Genomic DNA, 26438 nt, shown 5'->3' with positions numbered 1-26438 from the left:
GGGGAGCTAGTAGTGAGGGGACGGGCCGGGGGGCCGGGGGGCCGGGGCGGCTGGGAGTGAGGGGACTAGTAGCGGGTGGGGGCTAGTAGTGAAGGGACGGTCCAAGGGGGGGGGGGGGGAGCTAGTAGTGAGGGGACGGGCCGGGGGGCCGGGGCGGCTGGGAGTGAGGGGACTAGTAGCGGGTGGGGGCTAGTAGTGAAGGGACGGTCCAAGGGGGGGGGGGGAGCTACTGTAAGGGGACGGGCCGAGAGGCCGGGGCGGCTGGGAGTGAGGGGACTAGTAGCGGGTGGGGGCTAGTAGTGAAGGGACGGTCCAAGGGGGGGGGGGAGCTAGTAGTGAGGGGACGGGCCGAGAGGCCGGGGCGGCTGGGAGTGAGGGGACTAGTAGCGGGTGGGGGCTAGTAGTGAGGGGACGGGCCGGGGGGCCGGGGCAGCTGGGAGTGAGGGGACTAGTAGCGGGTGGGGGCTAGTAGTGAGGGGACGGGCCGAGAGGCCGGGGCGGCTGGGAGTGAGGGGACTAGTAGCGGGTGGGGGCTAGTAGTGAAGGGACGGTCCAAGGGGGGGGGGGGAGCTAGTAGTGAGGGGACGGGCCGAGAGGCCGGGGCGGCTGGGAGTGAGGGGACTAGTAGCGGGTGGGGGCTAGTAGTGAGGGGACGGGCCGGGGGGCCGGGGCGGCTGGGAGTGAGGGGACTAGTAGCGGGTGGGGGCTAGTAGTGAAGGGACGGTCCAAGGGGGGGGGGAGCTAGTAGTGAGGGGACGGGCCGAGAGGCCGGGGCGGCTGGGAGTGAGGATGCGCGGCCGCTCTGGGCGCACTGGGCCCCGTTGCCCCGGAGACGCGGCGGAGTCTTCAACAAACTTTATTGTTCCCCCGCACCCGCGCGGCGAACGTGTGGACAAGATGGCGGCGAGGAGAGGAGGGGTGAGAGAGGGGGATAGAGGGACATAGAGAGGAGGAGGAGGTGGAGAGATGGGGGGAGAGCGGGAGGGGAGGAGAAAGAGAGGGGGAGAGAGGGAGGGGGTGGAGAGAGGGAGGTGAGGGGGGAGGGGGGAAGGAAGGTGAGGCTGAGGGTGAGAGAGGGGAGGTCACATATAGGGGGAAAAAAAGGGATGGGAGGGGGGGAGAAGGAAATAGGGAGAGGAAGGAGAGAGGAGAGACAGACGCACACACAGAGGAGAGAGAGTGAGGGACGTGGGGGAGGAGAGAGAGTGGGAGCTGGAGAGAGGAGTGAGAGGGAGTGGGAGCAGGGGAGAGGAGAGAGAGCCAGTGGGGAGAGAGAAGGAGCATGGCTGGGAGGAAGGGGGTGAGGGAGTGCGGAGGGAAGGGGAGAAGGAGGGAGAGAGGGTGACGGGAGAAGTTTGGGAGGTTGGTGGAGGAGAAGGGACGGATGGGGGATAGGGGTGGGGGTTGAGAAAGGGGTGGGGATGGGAGAAATGGGAGGGAAAAAGCATGGGTGGGAGGGAAAGAGAGTTATGTAGAGAGGGGGTGTGGTGGGGAAGGAGGGGTAAGTGGGAGGGATGCAGTGAAGGAGTAGGGAAAGTGGAGGGAGGGCAGGGTGAGGGGGAGGGTGGGATGGATGGAATGGAGGTGGATGGTGAGTGGAGGGATGGGGGGGAGGAGGATGGATGGAGGGGTGGGATGGGTTGTGGCAAGAGATGGATGCAGAAGTGAGACAAGGGATTTGGAGGGCTGGTGAGGAGGGGAGAGAGCAGACACTGGGTGGGGGTGTGGACTGGGGGCTGACGTGACCATGTTCCTTTCAGAAGCGCAGTCGTTATTGGGAGGCCGAGCCCGAGACTAAGGGCGATGCAGGAGGAGGAGGAGGGGGCGTGGTGGCAAAGCAGGGGGCCCGGGGAAGGGCCCCTGCTCAAAGACGTCCCAGCACCCAGAACCCCGGTGGTCGCGGCAGGGGCCGCGGCAGGGGGGCGCTGTCGGGGGTGAGTACCGACGCCTCGGGCACTGAGGCAATGGGGGTGGGGGAACAGGGGACGGGAGAGAACCGTGGAGTGGGGGGGGGTGTGTTGGAGGAGTGGTGGAAAACGGGATGAGGGGAGGGGGGCGCTGGGGAGGACACTGGGGGTACAGAGATTGAACTGTGGAGGGAAACACAAGAGAATGCAGGTCAGAAGTGATCGGAGTAGAATTAGGCCATTCGACCCTTCAAGTCCACCCCGCCATTCAATCGTGGCTGACCTATCTCTCCCTCCTAACTCCATTCTCCTGCCTTCTCCCCATAACCTCTGATACCTCTAAGATGGTATCTTGAGCTAAACGCGAAGTGCTGGAGAAACTCAGCGGCCAGGCAGCATCTGTGGAGGGAATGGACAGGCAACGTTTTGGTTCGAGATCCATCTGGAGACCGATGGCATTGTGGTGGGGGTGGGGGGGGTGGGGGGGTGGGTGGGGTGGGGGGGGTGGGGGGAAGGAAAACTGGAAAAGAGAGTTGCGACCAAACCTGGCGAGTGATGTGTGGAAGAAAGACACAGAGTGCTGGAGTAACTCAGCGGGTCAGCCAGCATCTCGGGAGAAGAAGGATGGGTGAGGTTTCGGGTCGGGACCTGTCTTCAGACCTGACCAGAAACGTCATCCATCCTTTTACTCCAGAGATGCTGCCTGACCCGCTGAGTTACTCCAGCACTCTGTGAAACATCATCTATCCATGTTCTCCACAGATGCTGCCTGACCCGCTGAGTTACTCCAGCACTCTGTGCCGACCTTCAGTATATACCAGCGTCTGCAGTTCCTTTTGGCATTATCTCTAAACGTAGCTTAAATAAAATAAACAAAACAAGTGATAAAACATAGAAAATAGGTGTAGGAGTAGGCCATTCGGCCCTTCGAGCCTGCACCGCCATTCAATATGATCATGGCTGATCATCCAACTCAGTATCCCGTACCTGCCTTGTCTCCATACCCCCTGATCCCTTTAGCCACAAGGGCCACATCTAACTCCCTCTTAAATATAGCCAATGAACTGGCGTCAACTACCTTTTGTGGCAGAGAATTCCACAGATTCACCACTCTCTGTGTGGAAATAAAAAAGTTCTCGTCTCGGTCCTAAAAGACTTCCCCCTCATCCTTAAACTGTGACCCCTTGTTCTGGACTTCCCCAACATCGGGAACAATCTTCCTGCATCTAGCCTGTCCAACCCCTGAAGAATTTTGTAAGTTTCTATAAGATCCCCCCTCAATCTTCTAAATTCCAGCGAGTACAAGCCATGGGTGGATACAGGTGAGTGGAGTGAGTGACGAAGGAAGTCTGGAGGTGAAGTGGGAACAAAAGGGCGTCAGATGAGGAGAGAAGGAGGGGGTGGGGTCTTTTGTAGGTGCTCCTACCTGCATGTTCAGGGAGCAACTGTTCCACTTACAGGCCCGTCAAACAAGTGGAGCAAGGTCCTTGGTTATCCAGCTAAAATAGTTTCCTTGCTATTTATAGCTGCTGGATAACTTGAAATGGATAATCGGCAGTTTAGTCGTGCTGGAGTAACTCAGTGGGCCACGTAGCATCTCCAGAGAAAAGGACTAGGTGACGTTTTGGGTTGAAACACCTCTTCAGACTGGGAGTCAGAGAGAAGGAAACTAGAAGCATGAATAGGTTCAGAACAAACACCCAGCACTGATGACCGGGGGCGCTGTGCTGCCGGAGCTCACCAGAGCATCACTCCGGCACCTCTGTAAAAAAAAAAAAAGCCAAAATAAACAGCGGGGAATTTTAACCTGCGGGGAACTTAACAGTGGCCAGTGGAACTTAACCAGTGCCAGCTCTGGCACCTGAAAAGTTAGCACTGCAACACTGCCGATGACTAAGGAAAGGTGACGCCCACGATGGTCCATTTTTGGCTGTGGAAAAGCTGATAACGAAGGGGTAATATGGATAACGAAGGGGTAATATGGATAACGAAGGGGTAATATGGATACAAACAGTGGGACTGGTAGAACGACTAGAGTGGGGAGGCAACTTGAAATTAGAGAAATCAAAATCACCATTGGGTTGTAAGCTGCCCGAGCTAAATATGAAGTACCACTTAAAAGGATTAATTTGTCTCACAGTAAATAGGACAAACAATGTATTGGCATAAAAATATAAATAAAGAATACTTTTGCCAAATAGATTATATAATAAAAGAAACATAGAAACATAGAAAATAGGTGCAGGAGTAGGCCATTCGGCCCTTCGAGCCTGCACCGTCATTCAATATGATCATGGCTGATCATCCAGCTCAGTAACCTGTACCTGCCTTCTCTCCATACCCCCTGATCCCTTTAGCCACAAGGGCCACATCTAACTCCCTCTTAAATATAGCCAATGAACTAAGGTTAATTTTAAATACAAGCAGTACAAATTAGTTTAGGAACACGCAAAAGGTTTTGCGAACATCTGTTATTTTGTTATATAATTATCATATGTATTGTGATACAGTGAAAAACTGTTTCCGTGCTATCCAAGCAATTCATGCTGTACTAGAGTAAAATCAACCCAGACAAGGCAAAGTTCAGGTTAAAAAAAGTGCAAAGTCCACTATAAAGTGTTGCAAGTTTGGGACTACTCTTAGTTTATGACAGGACCATTCAGTAGCCTGATAGCAACTGGGAAGAAGCTGTTCCTATATCTGAGTCAAAATAGAAACATAAAATTCTTAAAGGATTGGACAGGCTAGATGCAGGGAAAAAAATTCGATGTTGGGGGAGTCCAGAATCAGACGTCACAGTTTAAGAATAAGGGGGTAGGCCATTTAGGACTGAGACGAGGAAAAACCTATTCACCCAGAGAGTTGTGAATCTGTGAAATTTTCTGCCACAGAAGGCAGTAGAGGCCAATTCACTGGATGTTTTCAAGAGAGAGTTAGATTTAGCTCTTCGGGCTAAAGGAATCAAGGGATATGGGGAAAAAGCAAGAACGGGGTACAGATTTTAGATGATCAGCCATGATCATATTGAATGGCGGTGATGGCTCGATGGTCCAAATGGCCTACTCCTGCACCTATTTTTCTATGTTTCTAAAATGGAAAGCCGGAGGGGGGTGGGGAGGGAGGGGGTGTGGGTGGAAGGGGTAGGGGAGGGGTGGGGCCATTTCTAGCACTATCCCGCCTCTAGGTGAGGGGGGGGGGGGGCGGTGGGTACGGTGGGGAATCCCCGGCCCTTCCGGACATCTCTGTTGACCCCGTGCTCTCTCCCCATAGAAGTTGGACCCCTTCTCCCGACCGACCCCTCTCCCACAGGGACTGCTGCAGAAGTACAAACGAGGACGGGACGTCCCGGCGGTGAGTGGTGTCGGGGGGGGGGGGGGGGTGACGGGGAGGGAGACACAAGGGGGTAGCGGGGGTGGGTCGAATGTGGGGAGGGGGGCATCAGTGGAGTACGGAGTGAGGTTTCCTTTGTTCCCACTACCCCTTCTCCCCCCTCCCCCTTCTCTTCTCCCCCTCCCCTTCTACCCCCTCCCCCTTCTACCCCCTCCCCTTCTCTTCTCCCCCTCCCCCTTAATATACAAGAGACAATAGGTGCAGGAGGAGGCCATTCGGCCCTTCGAGCCAGCACCGCCATACAATGTGATCATGGCTGATCATTCTCACTCAGTACCCCGTTCCTGCCTTCTCCCCATATCCCCTGACTCCGCTATCCAAGAGCTCTATCTAGCTCTCTCTTGAATGCATTCAGAGAATTGGCCTCCACTGCCTTCTGAGGCAGAGAATTCCACAGATTCACAACTCTGACTCAAAAAGTTTTTCCTCGTCTCTGTTCTAAATGGCCTACCCCTTATTCTTAATCTGTGGCCCCTTGTTCTGGACTCCCTCAACATTGGGAACATGTTTCCTGCCTCTAACATGTCCAACCCCTTAATAATCCTGTACGTTTCGATAAGATCCCCTCTCATCCTTCTAAATTCCAGTGTATACAAGCCCAGTCGCTCCAGTCTTTCAACATATGACAGTCCCGCCATTCCGGGAATTAACCTAGTAAACCTATGCTGCATGCCCTCAATAGCAAGAATATCCTTCCTCAAATTTGGAGACCAAAACTGCACACAGTACTGCAGGTGCAGTCTCACTAGGGCCCTGTACAACTGCAGAAGGACCTCTTTGCTCCTATACTCAACTCCTCTTGTTATGAAGGCCAACATTCCATTGGCTTTCTTCACTGCCTGCTGTACCTGCATGCTTCCTTTCAGTGACTGATGCACTAGGACACCCAGATCTCGTTGTACGTCCCCTTTTCCTAACTTGACACCATTCAGATAATACTCTGCCTTCCTATTCTTACCACCAAAGTGGATAACCTCCCCCTTCTCTCCCCCTCCCTTCTCTCCCTCCCCTTCCCCCTCTCTCAAATCCCTCTCAAAGCCCCTTTTCCCTCTCCCCTTCTCCCCACTCCCCCTTCTGCCCCTCCCCTTCTCCCCCTCTCAAATATCCCTGCCACCCTCAAATCCCTCTTCCCGCCCCCCCCTCTAAAATCCTTCTCCCTCTTCCCCATCTCCCCCTCCCCCCTTCTCCCCTTTCAAATCTCATATTCCCTGATTTCCCTCCGGCCTGCATCCCCGCACTTCCCTCCCCCCCATTCTCCTCCACCCCTCGTTTCCCTTCCGCCCACCTCCACTTCCTTCCCCCCTCCGCACTTCTCTCATCCCCCCCTCTTCCTCTTCCCCCCATCAACCTCCTCTGCCCTCACCTCAGCTATTTGTACATCGTCGTCTCCCTGTAACCCACACCACAGACCAATCGTTCAGTGAGTGGATATTTCGCCTGTTAGCGTAGAGTCATAGAGCTGAACAGGCCCTTCGGCCCAGCTTGTCCGTGCCGACCAACTTCAGTTCAGTTTAGTTTATTGTCACGTGTACTGAGGCACAGTGAAAAGCTTTTGGTGCGTGCTAACTAGGTGGAAAATACATGATCACAATTGAGCACCACACTCCACTTGCAGTGTATATTAGTACATTTACAGTACAGCAGAGGTCGATAGATTCTTGATTAGTACGGGCGTCGGGGATTACGGGGAGAAGGCAGGAGAATGAGGTTAGGAGGGAGAGATAGATCAGCCGTGATTGAATGGCGGAGTAGACTTGATGGGCCGAATGGCCTAATTCTGCTCCCATCACTTACGATCTCATGAGCACAAGGGAATGACGTTTAGCGCAAGGTAAAGCCAGCCAAGTCCGGGGAGGTGCTGGCATCATGGGCTAGTTTAAATCATTAGGCACAAAGAGGTAAACTCAGAGGGACAGGCAGCATCTCTGGAGAGAAGAAACGGGTGACGTTTCAGTTGAGATTCTTCAGACTGAGAGGGTCTGAAGGCATCACTCAGTCTGAAGAAGGGTCTCGACCCGAAACATCACCCATTCCTTCACTCCAGAGATGCTGCCAGGCCTGCTGAGTTACTCCGGCATTTTGTGTCCATCATCAGTTTAAATCAGCATCTGCAATTCCTTCCTACAATACATATCTAAACCCACACGGGAAAAAAGCACATTTGCAGATTCAGGGACAAAGATATAGAAACATGGAGCTAAATAGGTGCAGGATTATGCAATTCGGCCCTTCAGGTCAAGACCTTTCTTCAGACGATCCCTTATCAATCTTGTATTTATTCACAAAATGCTGGAGTAACTCAGCAGGTCAGGCAGCATCTCAGGAGAGAAGGAATGGGTGACGTTTCGGGTCAGACTGAAGAAGGGTCTCGACCCGAAACGTCACCCATTCCTTCTCTCCTGAGATGCTGCCTGACCTGCTGAGTTACTCCAGCATTTTGTGAATAAATACCTTCGATTTGTACCAGCATCTGCAGTTATTTTCTTACTCTTTCTTACCTTATCAATCTTGCCTTTCCAAATGCACATAAATTCCATCAGATGCATTTCCACAACTGATTGATGTGTAGTTCCTTGGCTTGCCTTTGTCGCCCTTCCTAAATAATCGCCCCACATTAGCTACACTCCAATCATCTCGTTCTGCACCATCGGTGAGGAAGATACCAACATTTCTGCCAAGGCCACGTTGCTTTCAATCTTCATGATCATACTGTTTCAGATAACTATTCTGGAATCAATGAAGAAATTTCCTGCTTTACTGACAGGGCCACTAAATCTGGAATCCATTTATATTTCTTAATTCTACCTTTAATCTCCACTCTCTGCTAATATGTGCTTGATAAGTTTTATTCGCCAAGCATACCTCTAATCCTTGTTGTTCTTGGCATTCATTTACCACCATTTTTCTTCTGTGGATGGGCAGGGGAGGAGTTTAGCTGTCTGGATGAGGCGGTGGGGCGCTGCCGTGGAGGGGGGGGGTGTGGGGGGGGGTAGGGGCCGTGTCGGCTGTAACCGGGCCTGACTGCTGGTTGCTTCCCCCGGCAGAGCGAGCTGGAGGGCCGCAGGGTGAAGAGCCGGCTGCAGCAGGGGGCCAAGCTGAGCAAACACGCACAGAGGCTGGCAGCGCGATCTGATCTGCTACTGCCAGAGGAGGCAGGGTAAGATCACGCACGCACGTACGCACACGCACGCACACACACACACACACGCACAGAGGCTGGCAGTGCGATCTGTCCTGATACTGCCAGAGGAGGCAGGGTAAGATCACGTACGCACACGCACGCACACACACACACACGCACAGAGGCTGGCAGTGCGATCTGACCTGCTACTGCCAGAGGAGGCAGGGTAAGATCACGCACTCATGCACACGCGCACACACACGCACAGAGGCTGGCAGCGTGATCTGACCAGCTACTGTACACACACACACACGAACACACACACACACACACACGAACACACACACACACACACGAACACACACACACACACAGGCTGGCAGCGCGATCTGACCAGCTACTGTACACACGCACACACGAACACACACACGCACATGCACAGTGGCTGGCAGCGCGATCTGTCCAGCTACTGTACACATGCACGCACACACACGAACACACACACACACACACACACACACACACACACACACACACACACACAGGCTGGCAGCGCGATCTGACCAGCTACTGTACACACGCACACACGAACACACACACACACGCACACACACACACACACACAGAGGCTGGCAGCGCGATCTGACCTACTGCCAGAGGAGGCAGGGTAAGATCACTCACACTCACGCACGCACACACTCACACTCACCAGCTCACCCCTTCTCTCTGCTCCCCGCCCATCTCCAGGTTCCTGGAAGCGGATGAGGGTGAGGACACGTGTACGATCCTACAGCAGGACATCGCCAGTGTGGTCGACATCACCAGCAGCGCCAAGGTGGGTTGCTATTGAGGGCGTGCAGCGTAGGTTGACTAGGTTAATTCCCGGGATGGTGGGACTGTCATATGTTGAAAGACTGGAGCGACTAGGCTTGTATACACTGGAATTTAGAAGGATGAGAGGAGATCTTATCGAAACGTATAAGATTATTAAGGGGTTGGACACGTTAGAGGCAGGAAACATGTTCCCAATGTTGGGGGAGTCCAGAACAAGGGGCCACAGTTTAAGAATAAGGGGTAGGCCATTTAGAACTGAGATGAGGAAAAACGTTTTCAGTCAGAGAGTTGTGAATCTGTGGAATTCTCTGCCTCAGAAGGCAGTGGAGGCCAATTCTCTGAATGCATTCAAGAGAGAGCTGGATAGAGCTCTTAAGGACAGCGGAGTCAGGGGGTATGGGGAGAAGGCAGGAACGGGGTACTGATTGAGAATGATCAGCCATGATCACATTGAATGGCGGTGCTGGCTCGAAGGGCTGAATGGCCTCCTCCTGCACCTATTGTCTATTGTCTCACACCCTTCCCCGCGTGTGTGTGTGTGCCTCTCACACCGTGCTCATGTCCTGCCTTTGCCCACAGTACTTCAACCTGGACCTGACTCAGTTCGGACCGTACAGAATAAACTACACGCGGAACGGAAGGTGAGTGGACGGGGGGGGGGGGGGCTGGGTGTTGGGGGAAGGGCGGAGAGTGGGGCCAGCGGTTACTGCCGGGTAATTCCCCAAAGCCTGAATCTCGATAGGCAATAGGTGCAGGAGGAGGCCATTCGGCCCTTCGAGCCAGCACCGCCATTCAATGAGATCATAGAAACATAGAAAATAGGTGCAGGAGTAGGCCATTCGGCCCTTCGAGACGCTACGCACCGCCATTCAATATGATCATGGCTGATCATCCAACTCAGTATCCCGTACCTGCCTTCTCTCCATACCCCCTGATCCCTTTAGCCACAAGGGCCACATCTAACTCCCTCTTAAATATAGCCAATGAAATGGCCTCAACTACCTTCTGTGGCAGAGAATTCCACAGATTCACCGCTCTATGTGTGAAAAAAAACTTTCTCATCTCGGTCCTAAAAGACTTCCCCCTTATCCTTAAACTGTGACCCTTGTTCTGGACTTCCCCAACATCGGGAACAATCTTCCTGCATCTAGCCTGTCCAACCCCTTAAGAAGTAAGTTTCTATAAGATACCCCCTCAATCTTCTAAATTCCAGTGAGTGCAAGCCGAGTCTATCCAGTCTTTCTTCCTATGAAAGTCCTGCCATCCCAGGGATCAATCTGGTGAACCTTCTCTGGTCATTCTCAATTCTGGCTGTTCATTCTCAATCTCCCGAATAAGGGCGTGCTGGCCCTGGAGAGGGACCGGAGGAGGTTTACGAGAACGATCCCAGGAATACGAGTGGGGGTTAACGTACGATCAGCGTTTGGCGGCACTGGGCCTGTGCCCGCTGGGGTTCGGAAATGGCCTCCTTGGAACTTTACCGAACGGCGGAAGGCCTGGATAGAGTGGATGTGGAGAGGATGTTTCCACTGGTGGGAGAGTCTAGGACCAGAGGGCACAGCCTCAGTTTAAAAGGTTGCACCTTTGGGAAGATGTGGAGGAATTTCTTTAGTCGGAGGGCGGTGAATCTGTGGGATTCTTTGCCACAGACGGCTGTGGAGGCCACAAGTCAGCAGATATCTTTAAGGCAGCTATTCTTGATTAGTGCGGAGTCTCCATATCTCCCTCTCTCTCTCTCTCTCTCTCTCTCTCTCTCTCTCTCTCTCTCTCTCTCTCTCTCTCTCTCTCTCTCTCTCTCTCCCCTTCCCTCTCTCCCCAGGCACCTGTTGTTGGCTGGGCGTCGTGGGCATGTGGCGGCGTTAGACTGGCACACAAAACGGCTGCTGTGTGAGATGAACGTCATGGAACGGGTGAATGACATTCGGTATGTTCCCTCCCAACAACCCTCCCTCCCTCCTTCACTCTCCCTCCCTCCCTCACTCTCTCCCCCTCCCTCCCATTCTCCCTCCTATTCTCCCCCCCCCCCCTTAGTCCCTGCCAATTGGTCCAAAACGCCGCAGCGAGACTCCTGACGGGTGCCCGTAAAAGGGACCACATCACCCCGATTCTAGCCTCTCTCCACTGGCTCCCTGTACGGTACAGAATCAACTTCAAGCTCCTCCTATTCACATACAAAGCCCTAAACGGGCTTGCCCCCCCCCCCCCCCCCCCCTCCTATATCAAAAATCTTCTAACCCACCACTCTATCTCCAGGTCCCTCAGGTCGGCCGACTTGGGGCTACTGACTATCCCGCGGTCTAGGCTTAAGCTCAGGGGTGACCGCGCTTTTGCGGTTGCAGCTCCGAGACTGTGGAACAGCATCCCTCTCCCCATCAGAACTGCCCCCCCCCCCCTCCATCGACTCCTTTAAGTCCAGGCTCAAAACCTACTTCTACACCCTAGCGTTTGAGGCCCTCTGAGGGGGCGCTGTGAACTGTTTATGTATGTGCTGTTATGTTTGTGTGCCATTGTATGTTCGTTCTTAGTACCTGAACTGATGCACAGCACTTTGGTCAACGTGGGTTGTTTTCAAATGTGCTATACAAATAAAATTGACGTTACTTGACTTGACTCACCCTCCCTCTCTCACTCCAGCCCTCCCTCCCTCCCTCCCTCCCCCTCTCCCTCCCATTCCTCCCTCATTCCTTCCCTCCATTCCTCCCATCCATTCCCCCCTCCCTCCGTCCCTATCTGTCGTACTCAGACTATACCACTGTGGTACACTGCATCAGACTGTACTCCGTGGGCAGACTGCCTGGCTGTGCCCCTGCCCTGGGAGCTGGGTGCGTGCGTGCGTGCCTGACCCGCCTCATGTTGTGTGTTGTGTTGTGCTGTGTGGCAGGTGGCTTCACACGGAGACCATGTTTGCTGTGGCACAGAAGAAGTGGCTGTTCATCTACGACAACCAGGGCATCGAGCTGCACTGCCTGAAGACGTTCAACGATGTTCTACGCATGGAGTTTCTCCCCTACCACTTCCTGCTGGCAACCTGCGTGAGTTCCTGCAGCCCTCCATGCAACTTACCCACCCACACACTCACCCACTCACCCACTCACCCACCCACTCACCCACTCACCCACCCACCCACTCACCCACTCACTCACCCACCCACCCACCTACTCACCCACCCACCCACTCACTCACCCACCCACCCACCTACTCACCCACTCGCCCACTCACCCACCCACTCACCCACACACCCACTCACTCACCCACCCACCCACTCTCACTCACCCACCCCACTCACCCACCCTCCCACTCACCCGCCTACTCACCCACCCACCGACCCTCAAACCCACCCACCCACTCGCCCACACACCCGCCCACCCACTCACCCACCCACTCGAGGAAACAGTCCCTTCGGCCCATCAAGTCCGCGCCGACCAACGATCCCCGCACACTGACACCATGCGACACACACTAGGGACAATTTACACAGACACCAAGCCAATTAACCCACAAACCTGCATCCCTTTGGAGTGTGGGAGGGAACCGAAGATCTCGGAGAAAACCCACGCAGGTCACGGGAGAACGTACAAACTCCGTACAGACAGCGCCTGCGGTCAGGATGGAACCCGGGTCTCCGGCGCTGTGAGGCAGCAACTCTACCGCTGCGCCACCGTGCCGCCCGTGATCGTGTTCAGTTTTTGTCGCCCTCCCACAGTCTGAGCATGGTGCGTTTCCACCAAGCGACAAATATTGATAGAACCATGTGTACAAATGGATGGACTGGAGGTATATAAATAATTTAAAAGGGTCGGCACAGTGGCGCAGCGGTAGAGTTGCTGCCGGTTTCGATCCCGACCGCAAGTGCTGTCTGCGCAGTTTGCACGCTCTCCCCGTGACCCCGTCGGTTTTCCCCGGGTGATCCGGTTTCCTCCCACACTCCAAAGACGTGCAGGTTTGCCGGTTAAATACTTTGGTAATAATTGTAAAAACATTTGTCCCTAGTGTGTAGGATAGTGTCAGTGAGCTTGAGGTAACATCACCCATTCCTTCTCTGCCTGTCCCGCTGAGTTACTCCACCATTGTGTGCCTACCTTCAAAAAACAGTAACGTCCCTCCTGGTCATTTAACGTTCTGTGTGTGTGTGTGTGTGTCTTTCTCTCTCTCCCACCCCCATCCCATCCATGTGTGTGTGTTCTGTGCTACCTGCCCATGATCCTCCCCCATCTGTGTGTGTGCGTGCGTCCGTGTGTGTGTATGTGGTGTGTGGGGTGTGTGTGCGTGCGTGCGTGTGTGCGCTCTGCGCCACATGTCCATGTTCTTCCCCCCCTTCCCCATGTGCTGGTTGTTTGCTCTGTGTGCGTGTCTGCCTGGTGTGTTCTCACATCCGTGTTCCCTGCTTGTGATGCGTGTTCCTCTCCACATCTGAACTCCGTGTTTGTGATCGTCCGTCCGTGTGTGTGCGTGTTTGTGTGTTGTGCCTGTTTGTGTGTGTGTGTGCGCGTTTGTGTGTTGTGCCTTTTTGTGCCTGTTTGTGTGTGTGTGTGCGTGTTTGTGTGTATGCGTGTGTGTTTGTGTGTTGTGCCTGTTTGTGTGTATGCGTGTGTGTTTGCGTTTGTGTGTTGTGCCTGTTTGTGTGTGTGTGCGTGTGCGTCTGTCTCTCCCCTGCCCGTTCTCCCTGCCCCCCCTTGTCTCCCTGTCTGTGCCCTGTGTCCATGACCCCCTCTCTGCTCCCCCCACTCCCACGTTCCCTCTGTCCATGCCGCCCCGTGTGTGCTGCGTGTCCCCTGCGTGTGCTCCGTTCCCCATGTGTGTCTCATGTCCATGTGTCTCGCCCGTGTGCTCCATGCTCCCTATGTGCCCCCTCCTGTCCCGCTGCCCTCCCCCCTGTACCCCCCCCCCCGTGTAACCCCCCCGTGTACCCCCCCCCGTGTACCCCCCGTGTTGGTGCAGAGTGCGCCGGGGTTCCTGCAGTACTTGGACATCTCGGTGGGCAAGGAGGTGGCTGCCATCTGCACCAAGGCCGGGCGACTGGACGTCATGACCCACAACCCTCACAACGGCATCGTCCACCTGGGGCACCTGCAGGGTAAGGGGGAGGTGGGCACCGGTCACTCCGGAGGGTGGTCAGAGAGGGCACCGTTCACTCTGGACAGTGGGCACCGGTCACTCTGGACAGTGGGCACCGGTCACTCCGTAGGGTGGTCAGAGAGGGCACTGGGTCACTCCGGACGGTGGGCAGAGAGGGCACTGGTCACTATGGACAGCGGTCAGCACGGGCACCGGTCACTCTGAACAGCGACAGCATGGGCCAATGGTTACTGTGGGCACTGGGTCACTCCGGAGTGTTGTCAGCGCGGGCATCGGTCACTGTACAGCGGTCAGTGTGGGCACACTGGACAGTGGTCAGCGTGGGCCTGTGGTTAGTGCAGGCACCAGTCACTCCGGACTGTGGGCACCACTAACACCAGTGTGGGCAACACTCACTCCAGACAGTGGGCACCGGTCACTCCGGCCAGCGGTCAGTGTGGACACCGGTCACTCCGGTCAGTGGGCACTGATCACACCCGCCAGCGGTCAGAGCGGGCACCAGTCACTCCCGACAGTGGTCACTTATCACTCCGGCTAGTGTGGGCACCGGTCACTCCAGCCATGGTCAGTGTGGGCACCGGTCACTCCGGCCGGCGGTCAGTGTGGGCACCGGTCAATGTCACTCCAGCCAGCAGTCAGTGTGGGCACCTGTCACTCCGGCCAGCGGTCAGTGTGGGCACCGGTCAATGTCACTCCAGCCAGCGGTCAGTGTGGGCACTCCACCCCCCCACCCGTAACCTCCACAAGCGTCCGCCCAAATGCCACCCCCACTCTCCACTCTCCCCTCACTGACCCCCGAATGTCACCCCTCTATCCCCTTCCCCCATTGCCTCTGCCCCACGACTTGTCCCCACTCTCCTCTGTCCACCTCCACAGTGAATGGTCGGCCTCTGGGGAGTTTAGTTTAGTTTAGAGATACAGCGCGGAAACAGGCCCTTTCGGCCCACCGGGTGGGTCTGCGCCGACCAGCGATCCCTGCACACTATCCTATACCCAGTGGGGACAACTTTTACATTTACCAAGCCAATTAACCTACATACCTGCACGTCTTTGGAGTGTGGGAGGAAACTGAAGATCTAGGAGAAAACCCACGCAGGTCACGGGGAGAAGGTACAAATTCTGTACAGACGGCGCCCGTAGTCGGGATGGAACCCGGGTCTCCGGCGCTGCATTCGCTGTAAGGCGGCAACTCTACCTCTGCGCCTCCGTGCCGTTCTTTAATTTTTAAAAAAACGTTATTTTATTTTATTTATTAAATATAGAAGAAACAAGGAGTGTTGTAGAGCGTAGGGATCTAGGAGTACAGGTGCATGATTCCTTGAAGGTCGAGTCGCAGATAGATCAGGTGGTCAAAAAGGCTTTTGGCACATTGGCCTTCATCAGTCAGAGTACCGAGTATAGAAATATGGAGGTCATGTGCATTTGTGTTCAGTTCGGGGCACTATGTTATAGGAAAGATATTGTCAAGCTTGAAAGGGTTCAGAAAAGATTTACAAGGATTCACAATGAATGGCGGTGCTGGCTCGAAGGGCCGAATGGCCTCCTGCACCTATTTTCTATGTTTCTATGATGTTGCCAGGACTAGAGGGTGTGAGCTATTGGGAGAGGTTGAGTAGGCTGGGTCTCTATTCCATGGAGCGCAGGATACAAACAGAAAATAGGGACAGGAGGAGGCCATTTGGCCCTTCGAGCCAGCACCAACATTCATTGTGATCATGGCTGATCCTCCACAATCATCAACCTGTGCTTGCCTTCTCCCCATATCCCTTGATTCCGCTAGCCCCTAGAGGATGAGTGGTGATCTTGTAGAGGTGTATAAAATCACGAGAGGAATAGATTGGGTAGATGCACAGAGTCTCTTGCCCAGAGTAGGGGAATCAAGGGCCAGAGGACATAGGTTCAAGGTGAAGGGGAAAAGATTTAATAGGAATCTGAGGGGTAACTTTTTTACACATAGGGTGGTGGGTGTATGGAACGAGCTGCCAGAGGAGGTAGTTGAGACAGGGACTATCCCATCGTTGAAGAAACAGTTAGACAGGTACATGGACAGGTCAGGTTTGGAGGGATATGGACCAAGCGCAGGCAGGTGGGACTAGTGTAGCTGGGACATGTTGGCCGGTGTGGGCAAGTTTCCACACTATCACTCGATGACTCTATGACCCTCTACTCCTCGCCCCCTCCGCTCAGTGACCCCCTGACTCTCCCCTTCTCTCTCCCCGTTCCCACTCCCATGTGACCCTAGATTGCCCCCTCCTCTCCGATTCCCCACTCTTCCCCCCCCCTGCCCCCCCCCCCCCCCCACGGTGTTGCCCCTTCATGGCGTTTAGTTTAGATTAGTTTGGAGATACAGCGCGGAAACAGGCCCTTCGGCCCACCGGGTCTGCTCCGACCAGCGATCCCCGCACATTATCACTATCCTACACACACTAGGGACAATCTTTACATTTACACCGAGCCAATTAACCTACAAACGCGCACGTCTTTTGAGCGTGGGAGGAAACCGGAGCACCCGGAGAAAACCCACGCAGGTTACGGGGAGAACGTGCGAACTCCGTACAGACAGCGCCCGTCATTGGGATGGAACCCGGGTCTCTGGCTCTACCGCTGCGCCACTGTGCTGAGCATCACCCCCTCACGGTTACCCCCTCGTGCCCAGGTACGGTGACGCTGTGGAGTCCCAACGTGAAGGAGCCGCTGGTGAAGATGCTTTGCCACAAAGGGGGGGTCCGGGCCGTCGCTGTGGACAAGAGTGGCTTGTGAGTGGGGGGGGGGGTGGGGAGGGGCAGATGGGGAGGGGGAGAGGGGGAAGTGATACGACCTTGGCCGAACATTGAAAATCTGAACCCCGTTCCTGCTTTCTCCCCGCATCCCTTGATTCCTTTCGCCCGAAGAGCTCAATCTAACTCCCTCTTGAAAACATCCAGTGAATCGGCCTCCGCTGCCCTCTGTGGGCAGAGAATACCACAGTTTCACAACTCTCTGGGTGAAAAGGGGGGAAGGGAGGGTGGGGGAGAGGGAGAGTAGAGGGAGAGAGGGTTGGGGAGGGAAGGGGGGGAGTGGGAAGGGGAGAGTGCAGAGTGGGGGAGGGGGGTGAGGGGGAGGGAGAGAGGGGTGGTGGCCGGGGACACAGTGGGGTGGGAGAGGAGTGGGGTTGGGTGGGTAATATGGTTCAGTGGCCCCAACTCCTCCCTCCCACACCTCCCCCTCTCCCTCTCTGATTTCCCCCCTCCCCACAGACCCCCTCTTTCTCCCCTTACTGACCCCTCTCCCCCTCTCCATCACTGACCTCCCTCTGTGTGGTGTCTGTGGGGCAGGTACATGGCCACATCGGGCTTGGATCACAAGCTGAACATCTTTGACGTGCGGACCTACAAGCCCCTGCACTCCTACCTGCTGCCAGCAGGGGCCGCACACCTCACCTTCAGCCAGCGGAGACCTGCTGGGGGTCGCCCTGTGGGAACACAGTGCATGTAAGCTACTCCTCACCTCTCTCTCCTCCCTCTCCCTCCACCCTCCCACCCTCTCCCTCTTTCACTCTCTCTCTTTCCCTCTCTCTCCTCCCTCTCTCTCCTCCCTCCTCTCTCCTCCCCTCTCTCTCTCCTCCCTCCTCTCTCTCTCCTCTCTCCCTCTCCTCCCCCTCTCTCTCCTCCCTCTCTCTCTTCCCTCTCTCGCTCGCTCCCTCCCTCTTTCACCCTCTCCCTCTCCCTCCTCTCCCCTCCCTCTCTCTCCTACTCCCTCTCTCTCCTCTCTCTCTCTCCTCCTCTTTCCCTCTCTCCCCCTCTCGCTTGCTCCCTCACTCTCTCTCCCTCTTCCCTCCTTCTCCCTCCTTCTCTCTCCTCCCTCCTCTCTCCCCCTCTCGCTCGCTCCCTCACCCTCTCTCTCTCTCCTCTCTCTCCCCCCTCTCGCTCACTCCCTCACCCTCTCTCCCTCTCTCTCCTCCTCCCTCTCTCCCTATCCTCCTCCCTCTCTCCCCTCTCCTTCTTCACCCCTCTCCCTCTCTCTCCTCTCTTTCTCCCTCTCACACCCTCTCTCTCTCAACCTCTCTCCCTCCACTCTCCCCCCTCTCTATCCTCCCTCTCCCCACCCTCTCCCTCTCTCTCTCTCACCCTCTCCCTCTCCCCCCCCTCCCTCACTCTCTCCCTTTCTCTCCCTCCGGCAGGTTTACAAAGACGTGCGCAGCGCGACGGTGCGGGGCCCGTACCTGACCCACGCTGTGCGTCAGGTCGTGCACGGGCTCCAGTTCTGCCCCTACGAGGATGTGCTGGGAGTGGGGTCACCGGGCTGGGCTTCACCCAGCATGCTGGTGCCAGGTGAGTAGGCACAACGGTGGCACAGCGGGTAGAGCCGCTGCCCTCGCAGCGCCAGGGGACCCAGCTTCGATCCCCCACTACGGGCGCTCTCTGTACGGTGTTTGTACGTTCTCCCCCGTGACCTGCGTGGGTTTTCTCCGGGTGCTCCAGTTTCCTCCCCCAAGCTCCAAAGACGTGCGTGTTTGTAGGTTAATTGCCCAGATTACTCTTGGATGAAGGGAGATCTTACAGAGGTGTATAAAATTCACGAGAGGAATAGATCGGGTAGGTGCACAGAGTCCTTTTACCCAGAGTAGGGGAATCGAGGACCAGAGGGACGTAGGGTCAAGGTGAAGGGGAAAAGATTTAATAGGAATCCGAGGGGTAACTATTTCACACAGAGGGTGGTGGGTGTGTGGAACGAGCTGCCGGAGGAGGTAGTTGCGGCTGGGACTATCCCAACGTTTAAGAAACAATTAGACAGTTGGATAGGGCAGGTTTGGAGGGATGTGGACCAAGCGCAGGCAGGTGGGACTAGTGTAGCTGGGACATGTTGGCCGGTATGGGCATGTTGGGCCGAAGGGCCTGTATCCACACTGTGACACCGTGTGACTATGACTGTAATTGGCTTTGTAAACATGTTAAACTGTCCCAGGTGTGTGTAGGATAGCTGGACACAAAAAGCTGGAGTAACTCAGCGGGACAGGCAGCATCTCTGGAGAGAAAGAATGGGTGACGTTTCGGGTCGAGACCCTCCTTGAGACTCAGGATAGGATAGTGTGCGGGATAGTGCCAGCGTGCGGGGATCGCTGGTCGGAGTGGCCTCAGCGTGAGGCAGCAGCTCTACCTGCTGCACCACCGTGCCGCCCATTGTAGTTTAATGGTGTCAATATACAATGTTGTTTTACAAATTAAACCCGAAAGAAGAAACCGCACAATGGCGGCGCGGCGGTAGAGTTGCTGCCTCGCAGCGCCAGGGACCCGGGTTCCATCCAGACCACGTGCGCTGTCTGTACGGAGTTTGTACCTTCTCCCCGTGACCTGCTTGGGTTTTCTCCAGGAGCTCCGGTTTCCTCTCACACTCCACAGACGGACGTCCATGGGCGGCACGGTGCCAGAAACACAGATTCCCCCCTGACTCTGCCTGCAATCCGTGCGGAGTTTGCAAACTCTCCCTCCCCGTGACCGCCAGGCCCCGATGTGCACTCCATTTTACCCTCTCGACTTTTGTCGGACTTTGGAGATGCAATAGACAATAGAAAATAGGTGCAGGAATAGGCAATTCGGCCCTTTGAGCCTGTACGCACCGCCATTCAATGTGATCATGGCTGATCATTCTCAATCACTACCCCGTTCCTGCCTTCTCCCCATACCCCCTAACTCCGCTATCCTTAAGAGCTCTATCTAGCTCTCTCTTGAATGTATTCAGAGAATTGGCCTCCACTGCCCTCTGAGGCAGAGAATTCCACAGATTCACAACTCTCTGACTGAAAAGTTTTTCCTCATCTCAGTTCTAAATGGCCGACCGCTTATTCTTAAACTGTGGCCCCTGGTTCTGGACTCCCCCAACATTGGGAACATGTTTCCTGTCTCCAATGTGTCCAACCCCTTAATAATTTTATACGTTTCAATAAGATCCCCTCTCATCCTTCTAAATTCCAGTGTATACAAGCCTAGTTGCTCCAGTCTTTCAACATATGACAGTCCCGCCATGCAGCGCGGAAACTGGCCCTTCCCCACCGCGCCCGTGCCGACCGGCAATCACCCCGTACACTAGTCTAGTTTAGAGATGCAGCGCGGAAAGTGGCTGGGCCGGTGAAGGGGGGGGAGGGGGGCCAGGGTGGTCTGGTGGGAGGAAAAAGGGTGGTCCGGGTGGGAGGGGGATAGGGTGGTCTGGGGGAGGAGGGGAGTGGGGGGTAGGGTGGTCCGGGGGGGAGGGGAGCGGTTGGGTAGGGTGGCCCGGGAAGGGGAGGGAGGGGGGGTAGGGTGGTCCGGGGGGGGGGGGGGGGTAGGATGGTCCGGGGAGGGAGTGACCAGTACTCTCGTCCACTGCAGGGGCCGGAGAGGCAAACTTTGACGGGCTGGAGTGTAACCCGTACCGCAGTAAGAAGCAGCGGCAGGAATGGGAGGTGAAGGCCCTGTTGGAGAAGGTGGGTGTGAGACGGGGGGAGTGGGGAGAGGGGGGGGGGGAGATGTGGGGGGCGGGGGTGGGGAAGGAGGGGAGTGGGTGGGAGTGGTGGGGGGGGGGGTGGGAGTGGTGGGGGCGGGGGTGGGAGTGGTGGGGGCGGGGGTGGGGAAGGAGGGGAGTGGGTGGGAGTGGTGGGGGGTGGGTGGGAGTGGCGGGGGGGTGGGAGTGGTGGGGGGGTGGTGGGGAAGGAGGGGAGGAGAGAAGGCATTGGGAGCACAGAGCAGTGCAGGGCAGTCACGGTGGAGCAGCGGTAGAGTTGCTGAGACCCGGGTTCCATCCCGACTACGGGTGCTGTCTGTACGGAGTTTGCACGTTCTCCCCGTGACCTGTGTGGGTTTTCTCCGGGTGCTCCATTTTCTTCCCGCACTCCAAAGACGTGCAGGTTTGTCGGTTAATTGGCTCGGTGTAAATGTAAAGATGGTCCCCAGCAAATGTAAAAAGTGTTCCTTCCAGTCTGCTCCCTGGTGGACTCTTCGCAAGTGAAGAGCACAAGATACAAGAGAGGGGTAAGGGGTGGGAGGGGGTGAAATGCTGGGGGTCACGGAAGGGGGAGTGTAGGGGGGAAGACCATGAATGTGGGGTGTGTGGGGGATTGGTTGGAACAGGGACAGGAGGTGGGGGGGGGGTGTGTGGGTGGAAGGGAGGTGAACTGGGGAGGGGAGTGTGTGTGCGTGAGGGTGGGGGGGGTGAAGAAAAGGGTAAACATTGCAACCGGTGGATGAGGTGCGGGGGGGGGGAGTATTTCTGTGTGTGGTGGGGGGGGGGGTCTGTGTGTGTGTGTATCTGTCTGTGTGGGGGGGGTTGCCCCCCCTGTGGGGGTGAGAGGGGAGTGGGGGCATTCCCCATGTGAGGGTGGGGGTCTCTCTGCGTGTCGCTGACCTTGCCTGTGTTACAGCTGCAGCCGGAGCTGATCTCACTGGAGCCGGAGCGCCTGGGGCAGGTCGACCCCCTCTCCCTGGAACAGAGGCACCGCGACAGGGTGCAGCGCCTGGTGAGTGTAGACCCACCCCCCTCTCCCCGGACCCCCCACCCTCTCCCCTCCCCACGAACCCCGACCCTCTCCCGCTCCGATCCCACCTCCCCGAGCAGAGGCAACTGGACAGGGTGCAGCGCCCGGTGAATGTAGACCCACCCCCCGAACCCCCTACCCCCCACCCGAACCCTTCTTCCCGAACCCCGACACTCTCCCTCCCCGATCCCACCTCCCCGGGCAGAGGCATCGCGATAGGGTGCAGTGCCCGGTGAGTGTTAGGGTCCCCTCCCCCTGAACCCTCTCACTGTACTCCCCCCACCCCACCCTCTCCCGCCACACCCCCCCCCCCACGACCCTCTCCCGCTCCGACCCACTGCCCTGGGCAGAGGCAACGCGACAGGGTGCAGCACCCGGTGTTAGTCCCACCGACCCCCCCCCGAAAACCTCTCCCCGTCCCCCTTCCCCCACCTCTCATGACCCCCTGCCTTCCCCCCCCGCAGGGCTACGACCCCACGGACACGGACAAGTTTGAGCCCAGGCAGCGGATGAAGGGCCGCAGCTCCAGCGGGAACCTGGAGCGCAGGAAGAAGCTGGTGGCCAGCGGCAACCGGAGGGTGAGGGGGTGGGGGAGAGGGTGAGGGAGGGGGGGAGAAGGAGAGAGGGGATGTGGGGAGGGTGGGGGGGAGGGAGGGAAGGAGGGAGTAGGGAGAGGGGGGGGAGAGTGGGGATGGGGTGGGGAGAGGGAGAGAGGGGATGGGGTGGGAGGATAGGGAGGGGGGAGGGAGAGAGGGGATGAAGTGGAAGAGGGAGCTGGGGAGAGGGGGTGGGGCAAAGGGGGAGGGGTGATGGAGGAGAGAGGGAGAGGGGAGAGGTGAAAAAGGGTGAGAGACGTAGATGGGGCGGTGGTGGGGGTGGAGGGTGAGGGAAGGGAGTGGGTGAGGGAGGGGGAGCGGAGAGAGGATGAGGAGGAGAGAGGATGAGGAGGAGAGGGAGGGTGAGGGAGAGGGTGGGGCAAAGGGGGAGGGGTGAGGGGTAAGGAGTGGTTGAGGGGAAAGAGTGAGGGGAGGGAGGATGAGTGAGGGGAAGCAGTGGTAGTCGGAGGGGGGAGTGGAGGGTGAGGGGACGAGGAGGGAAAGGGGAGGGGGGGATGTGAGGGGAGAGGGGGTGAGCGGGAGATAGCGAGTGGGGCATGTTGGGGACGGGGAGTAGGGAGGGCGGTCACCGTCTCCCCCTCCCCCGGGGGTCTGGGGTTGCCATCTAACGGACCGCTCTGCCCACAGGACCGGGTGCGGAGGAGCGTGGAGCAGAAAGTGAAGGCGCAGAAGCAGCAGAAGATGGCGGCTCCCACCCCCTCCCTCCCTCCGTCAGCCCTTACCCGCTTCCACACGTAACCCCGTCCGAAGCTCCTCTCCTCCCCCCCCATCCACTGCCCTGTACCCGGGACCCCCGGTCGCGGTCAGCTGCCCCACACCGGGGCGGCGCAGCGGGTAGAGCTGCTGCCTCAAAGCGCCAGAGATCCGGGTTCCATCCCGACCTCGGGTGCTGTCTGTACAGAGTTTGTACGTTCTCCCTGTGACCGCGTGGGGTTTCTCCGTGTGCTCCACCCCACCCCCCCCCCCCCCCCACACACACACCCCAGAGACGTGTGGATTAATCGGCACTCTTACAAATGTCCCCCCTATTAGGAGAGGATGAGAGTGTGGGATGTCATAGAACGAGTGTGTGAACGGGTGATCGATGGGCGATGTGGACACGATGGGCCGAAGAGCCTGTTTCCATGTTGTATCTCCAAACCTAAACCAGGCTCGGCACAGCGGCGCAGGTGGTAGTGTTGCTGCCTCACAGCACCAAAGACCCAGGTTTAATCCTGACTACGGGTGCTGTCAGTACGGAGTTTGCACCTGTGACCCAGTGGGGTTTCTCCGGGTGCTCCGGTTTCCAACCTGCAGGTTTGTAGGTTAATTTGTTTCCGTAAAATTGCAAATTGTCCTTAGTACGTAGGATAGAATTATTGTACAGGGTGATCGCTGATCGGCACGGACACGGTGGGCCGAATGGCCTGTTTCTGTGCTGTGTCTCTACAACCAAATACTATAAACGAAAGACACAAGGACACAAACTGCTGGAGTAACTCAGCGGCTCAGTCACCAACTCCGGAGAACATGGATAACTATGTTCTCCACAGATGCTGCCTGACCCGCTGAGTTACTCCAACACTCTGTGAAACGTCACCTATCCATGTTCTCCACAGATGCTGCCCGACCCACTGAGTTACTCCAGCACTCTGTGAAACGACACCTATCCATGTTCTCCAGAGATGCTGCCTGACCCGCTGAGTTACTCCAGCACTCTGTGAAACGTCACCTATCCATGTTCTCCACAGATGCTGCCCGACCCGCTGAGTTACTCCAGCACTCTGTGTCTTTTTCCTTTTGTAAACCCAGTATCCACGGATCCTTGTGTCTGCTGTTTGAAGAGATCTCTGTACCGTGACGCGGAGACGCAGAGATAACTCAAACACGGGTTATTTTTTAAAGACTTTATTAAACGTCAAGTTAAAGGTGAAGAGTTACAAACGTGAGCGGAGCCACAGCGGGTGATGTGCGCGCCAGCGGGTCGCAGACTGGAGCCTGCGATTATGGGAGATAATACGATATTATTTTATGCATGATATTATTTGATATTATTTTATACATTAGACATTGTTACGGTATTATTTTATACATTGTTGTTTAAGGTTTGTGACTACTTAGGCATTAGGCGTCTCTCTGTAACTAATTAAGGCGCTCTAGACATTCCTTACCCTTGACACGTCTCTGGAACATAACACTCCTTTGCTTTAGCTTGTACCCTTTGCTTTAGCCTAGATGATAAGGGTAGAAGAATCCGAAGAGATGCAGACATTCATCAATGAATAGGATTTAATGGTGGCAAGAGAAGAGATAAGGAAAAACATAGGCCTTGGGTGGATGGATGGATGTGAGGGATGAACTAGCAGGAAATAAGGGAGGCGAAATATGAAGGGATGTGAGCATTGAGATAAGGATATATTACTAAATGGGATTTAATGGTGGCGGGACAAACAGGTACTACAAAGCAATGAAGGACTGAAGAAATGAGTGTGGGTATGAGGTAATGCAAAGGAGATAAGGGTTAGAATAATCCTATAAAAATAGGCTGCCCGGTGTACTAAGTGGGCAGTCAGATGGTTGACATCCTGATTGTTCCAGCCGTTGTTTGCAAATAAAGGCTTTTAACTTCTTGAAGAATTCTCCGTGTCATCTGCTTCATTTTGAACACAGATAACCACGACAAAATTGGCGTAGTCGGCAGGATCGGAAAGAGGCCCGTTCGATAACGGACGACAAGCTAAAGGCGCTTCCAAGCCCGTCAGGGGCTCCCCGGTTCAACAGGTAAAGGGTGGCCACCCGCAAAAAGTTAGGCGGTTTTACGCTTTATTTGGACTAATAGCCTGTTGAAAACGGGGGACCACTGGTGGCACAGGAGCGCCCAGGCGGTCCAAGGGCCTCTCCGATCCAAATAATCCGTCTAAACTATTCTAAAAAGAGACCCGGAGGATTGCTCAAGAAGGCTGCGCAGTGGGGTAAGTAGAAAATAGATAAGTTAAGAAAGTAGATTTGTGACGTCACGAAGAACTCGTGGATACCGCCCTAAGTGGATAGGGGACGGAATAGACGAGGCATCCTGTGGATACCGCTCTAGTTAACTAGGGATCACTCTGGTTAGCTAGGGGTCTGGATAGGCAGGATAAAAAGTCCTGTGGATACCGCTCTAGTTAACTGGGGATCACTCTGGTTAGCTAGGGGTCTGGACAGGCAGGATAAAAAGTCCTTTGGATACCGCTCTAGTTAACTGGGGATCACTCTGGTTAGCTAGGGGTCTGGATAGGCAGGATAAAAAGTCCTGTGGATACCGCTCTAGTTAACCGGGGATTACTCTGGTCGGCTAGGGGTCTGTACGGGCAGGATCAAGAATTGGAATAATTGGATAACATAAAAATAATAAAATTGCAGGATCAAAAATTGGAATAATTGGATAACAAAAATAATAAAATTGCAAAATATTAAAGGAATATAGTAGAACTGTAAAAAATAAAAATTGCAAAATATTAAAGGAATATAGTAGAGCTGTAAAAAAAAAAATTGCAAAATATTAAAGGAATATAGTAGAACTGTAAAAAATAAAAATTTGCAAAATATTAAAGGAATATAGTAGAACTGTAAAAAATAAAAATTTGCAAAATATTAAAGGAATATAGTAGAACTGTAGAAAATAGAAATAACATAGTAGGTAGCATAGTGACTATGGAGACGGAACGGAGTGAGAACAAGGACTGCATTTAAACTGACAGACCAAGTGCACTAAAATAAAACAAGTACAATGAATAATATAACTGCAGTTGAAATACTAGGTAAGAAATTCCCCGTATCCAAAGAGGATATTAAAAAACACTCTGAAATGGGAAAAAAGGACAAAAAAATTGATTACGAAATGGCCCACGGAATGATATCAATTTTGATATATTTATATTTTGATATAAATATGTGTGATGAAATGGAAGTGCTGATTAAGAACTGTAAGCCTAAGGATAAATCAGAAATCCGAGTAACAAAAAAGGAAAAAGAACTAGACGTACTTA

General features: G+C 55.1%; 1 protein-coding gene across 1 annotated transcript; it reads left to right on the top strand.

The window, feature by feature from the left end:
• Positions 1–791: 791 nt before the first annotated feature.
• LOC144611138 (WD repeat-containing protein 46-like) lies at positions 792–25963 on the top strand. Its single transcript, XM_078430204.1, has 16 exons — positions 792–918; positions 1761–1934; positions 5178–5258; positions 8342–8454; positions 9166–9253; positions 9832–9893; positions 11072–11176; positions 12134–12284; positions 14191–14326; positions 16985–17084; positions 17643–17783; positions 18484–18638; positions 20673–20767; positions 21701–21796; positions 22279–22392; positions 23059–25963. Exons 1-16 carry the CDS (start codon positions 898–900, stop codon positions 23167–23169), a joined length of 1743 nt encoding a protein of 580 aa, XP_078286330.1. The 5' UTR covers positions 792–897; the 3' UTR covers positions 23170–25963.
• The last annotated feature ends 475 nt before the right edge of the window (positions 25964–26438 follow it).

This window comes from Rhinoraja longicauda, chromosome 39 (assembly GCF_053455715.1).
Source record: "Rhinoraja longicauda isolate Sanriku21f chromosome 39, sRhiLon1.1, whole genome shotgun sequence".
NCBI lineage: Eukaryota > Metazoa > Chordata > Chondrichthyes > Rajiformes > Arhynchobatidae > Rhinoraja > Rhinoraja longicauda.
This window is presented reverse-complemented; position numbering and strand designations above follow the sequence as displayed.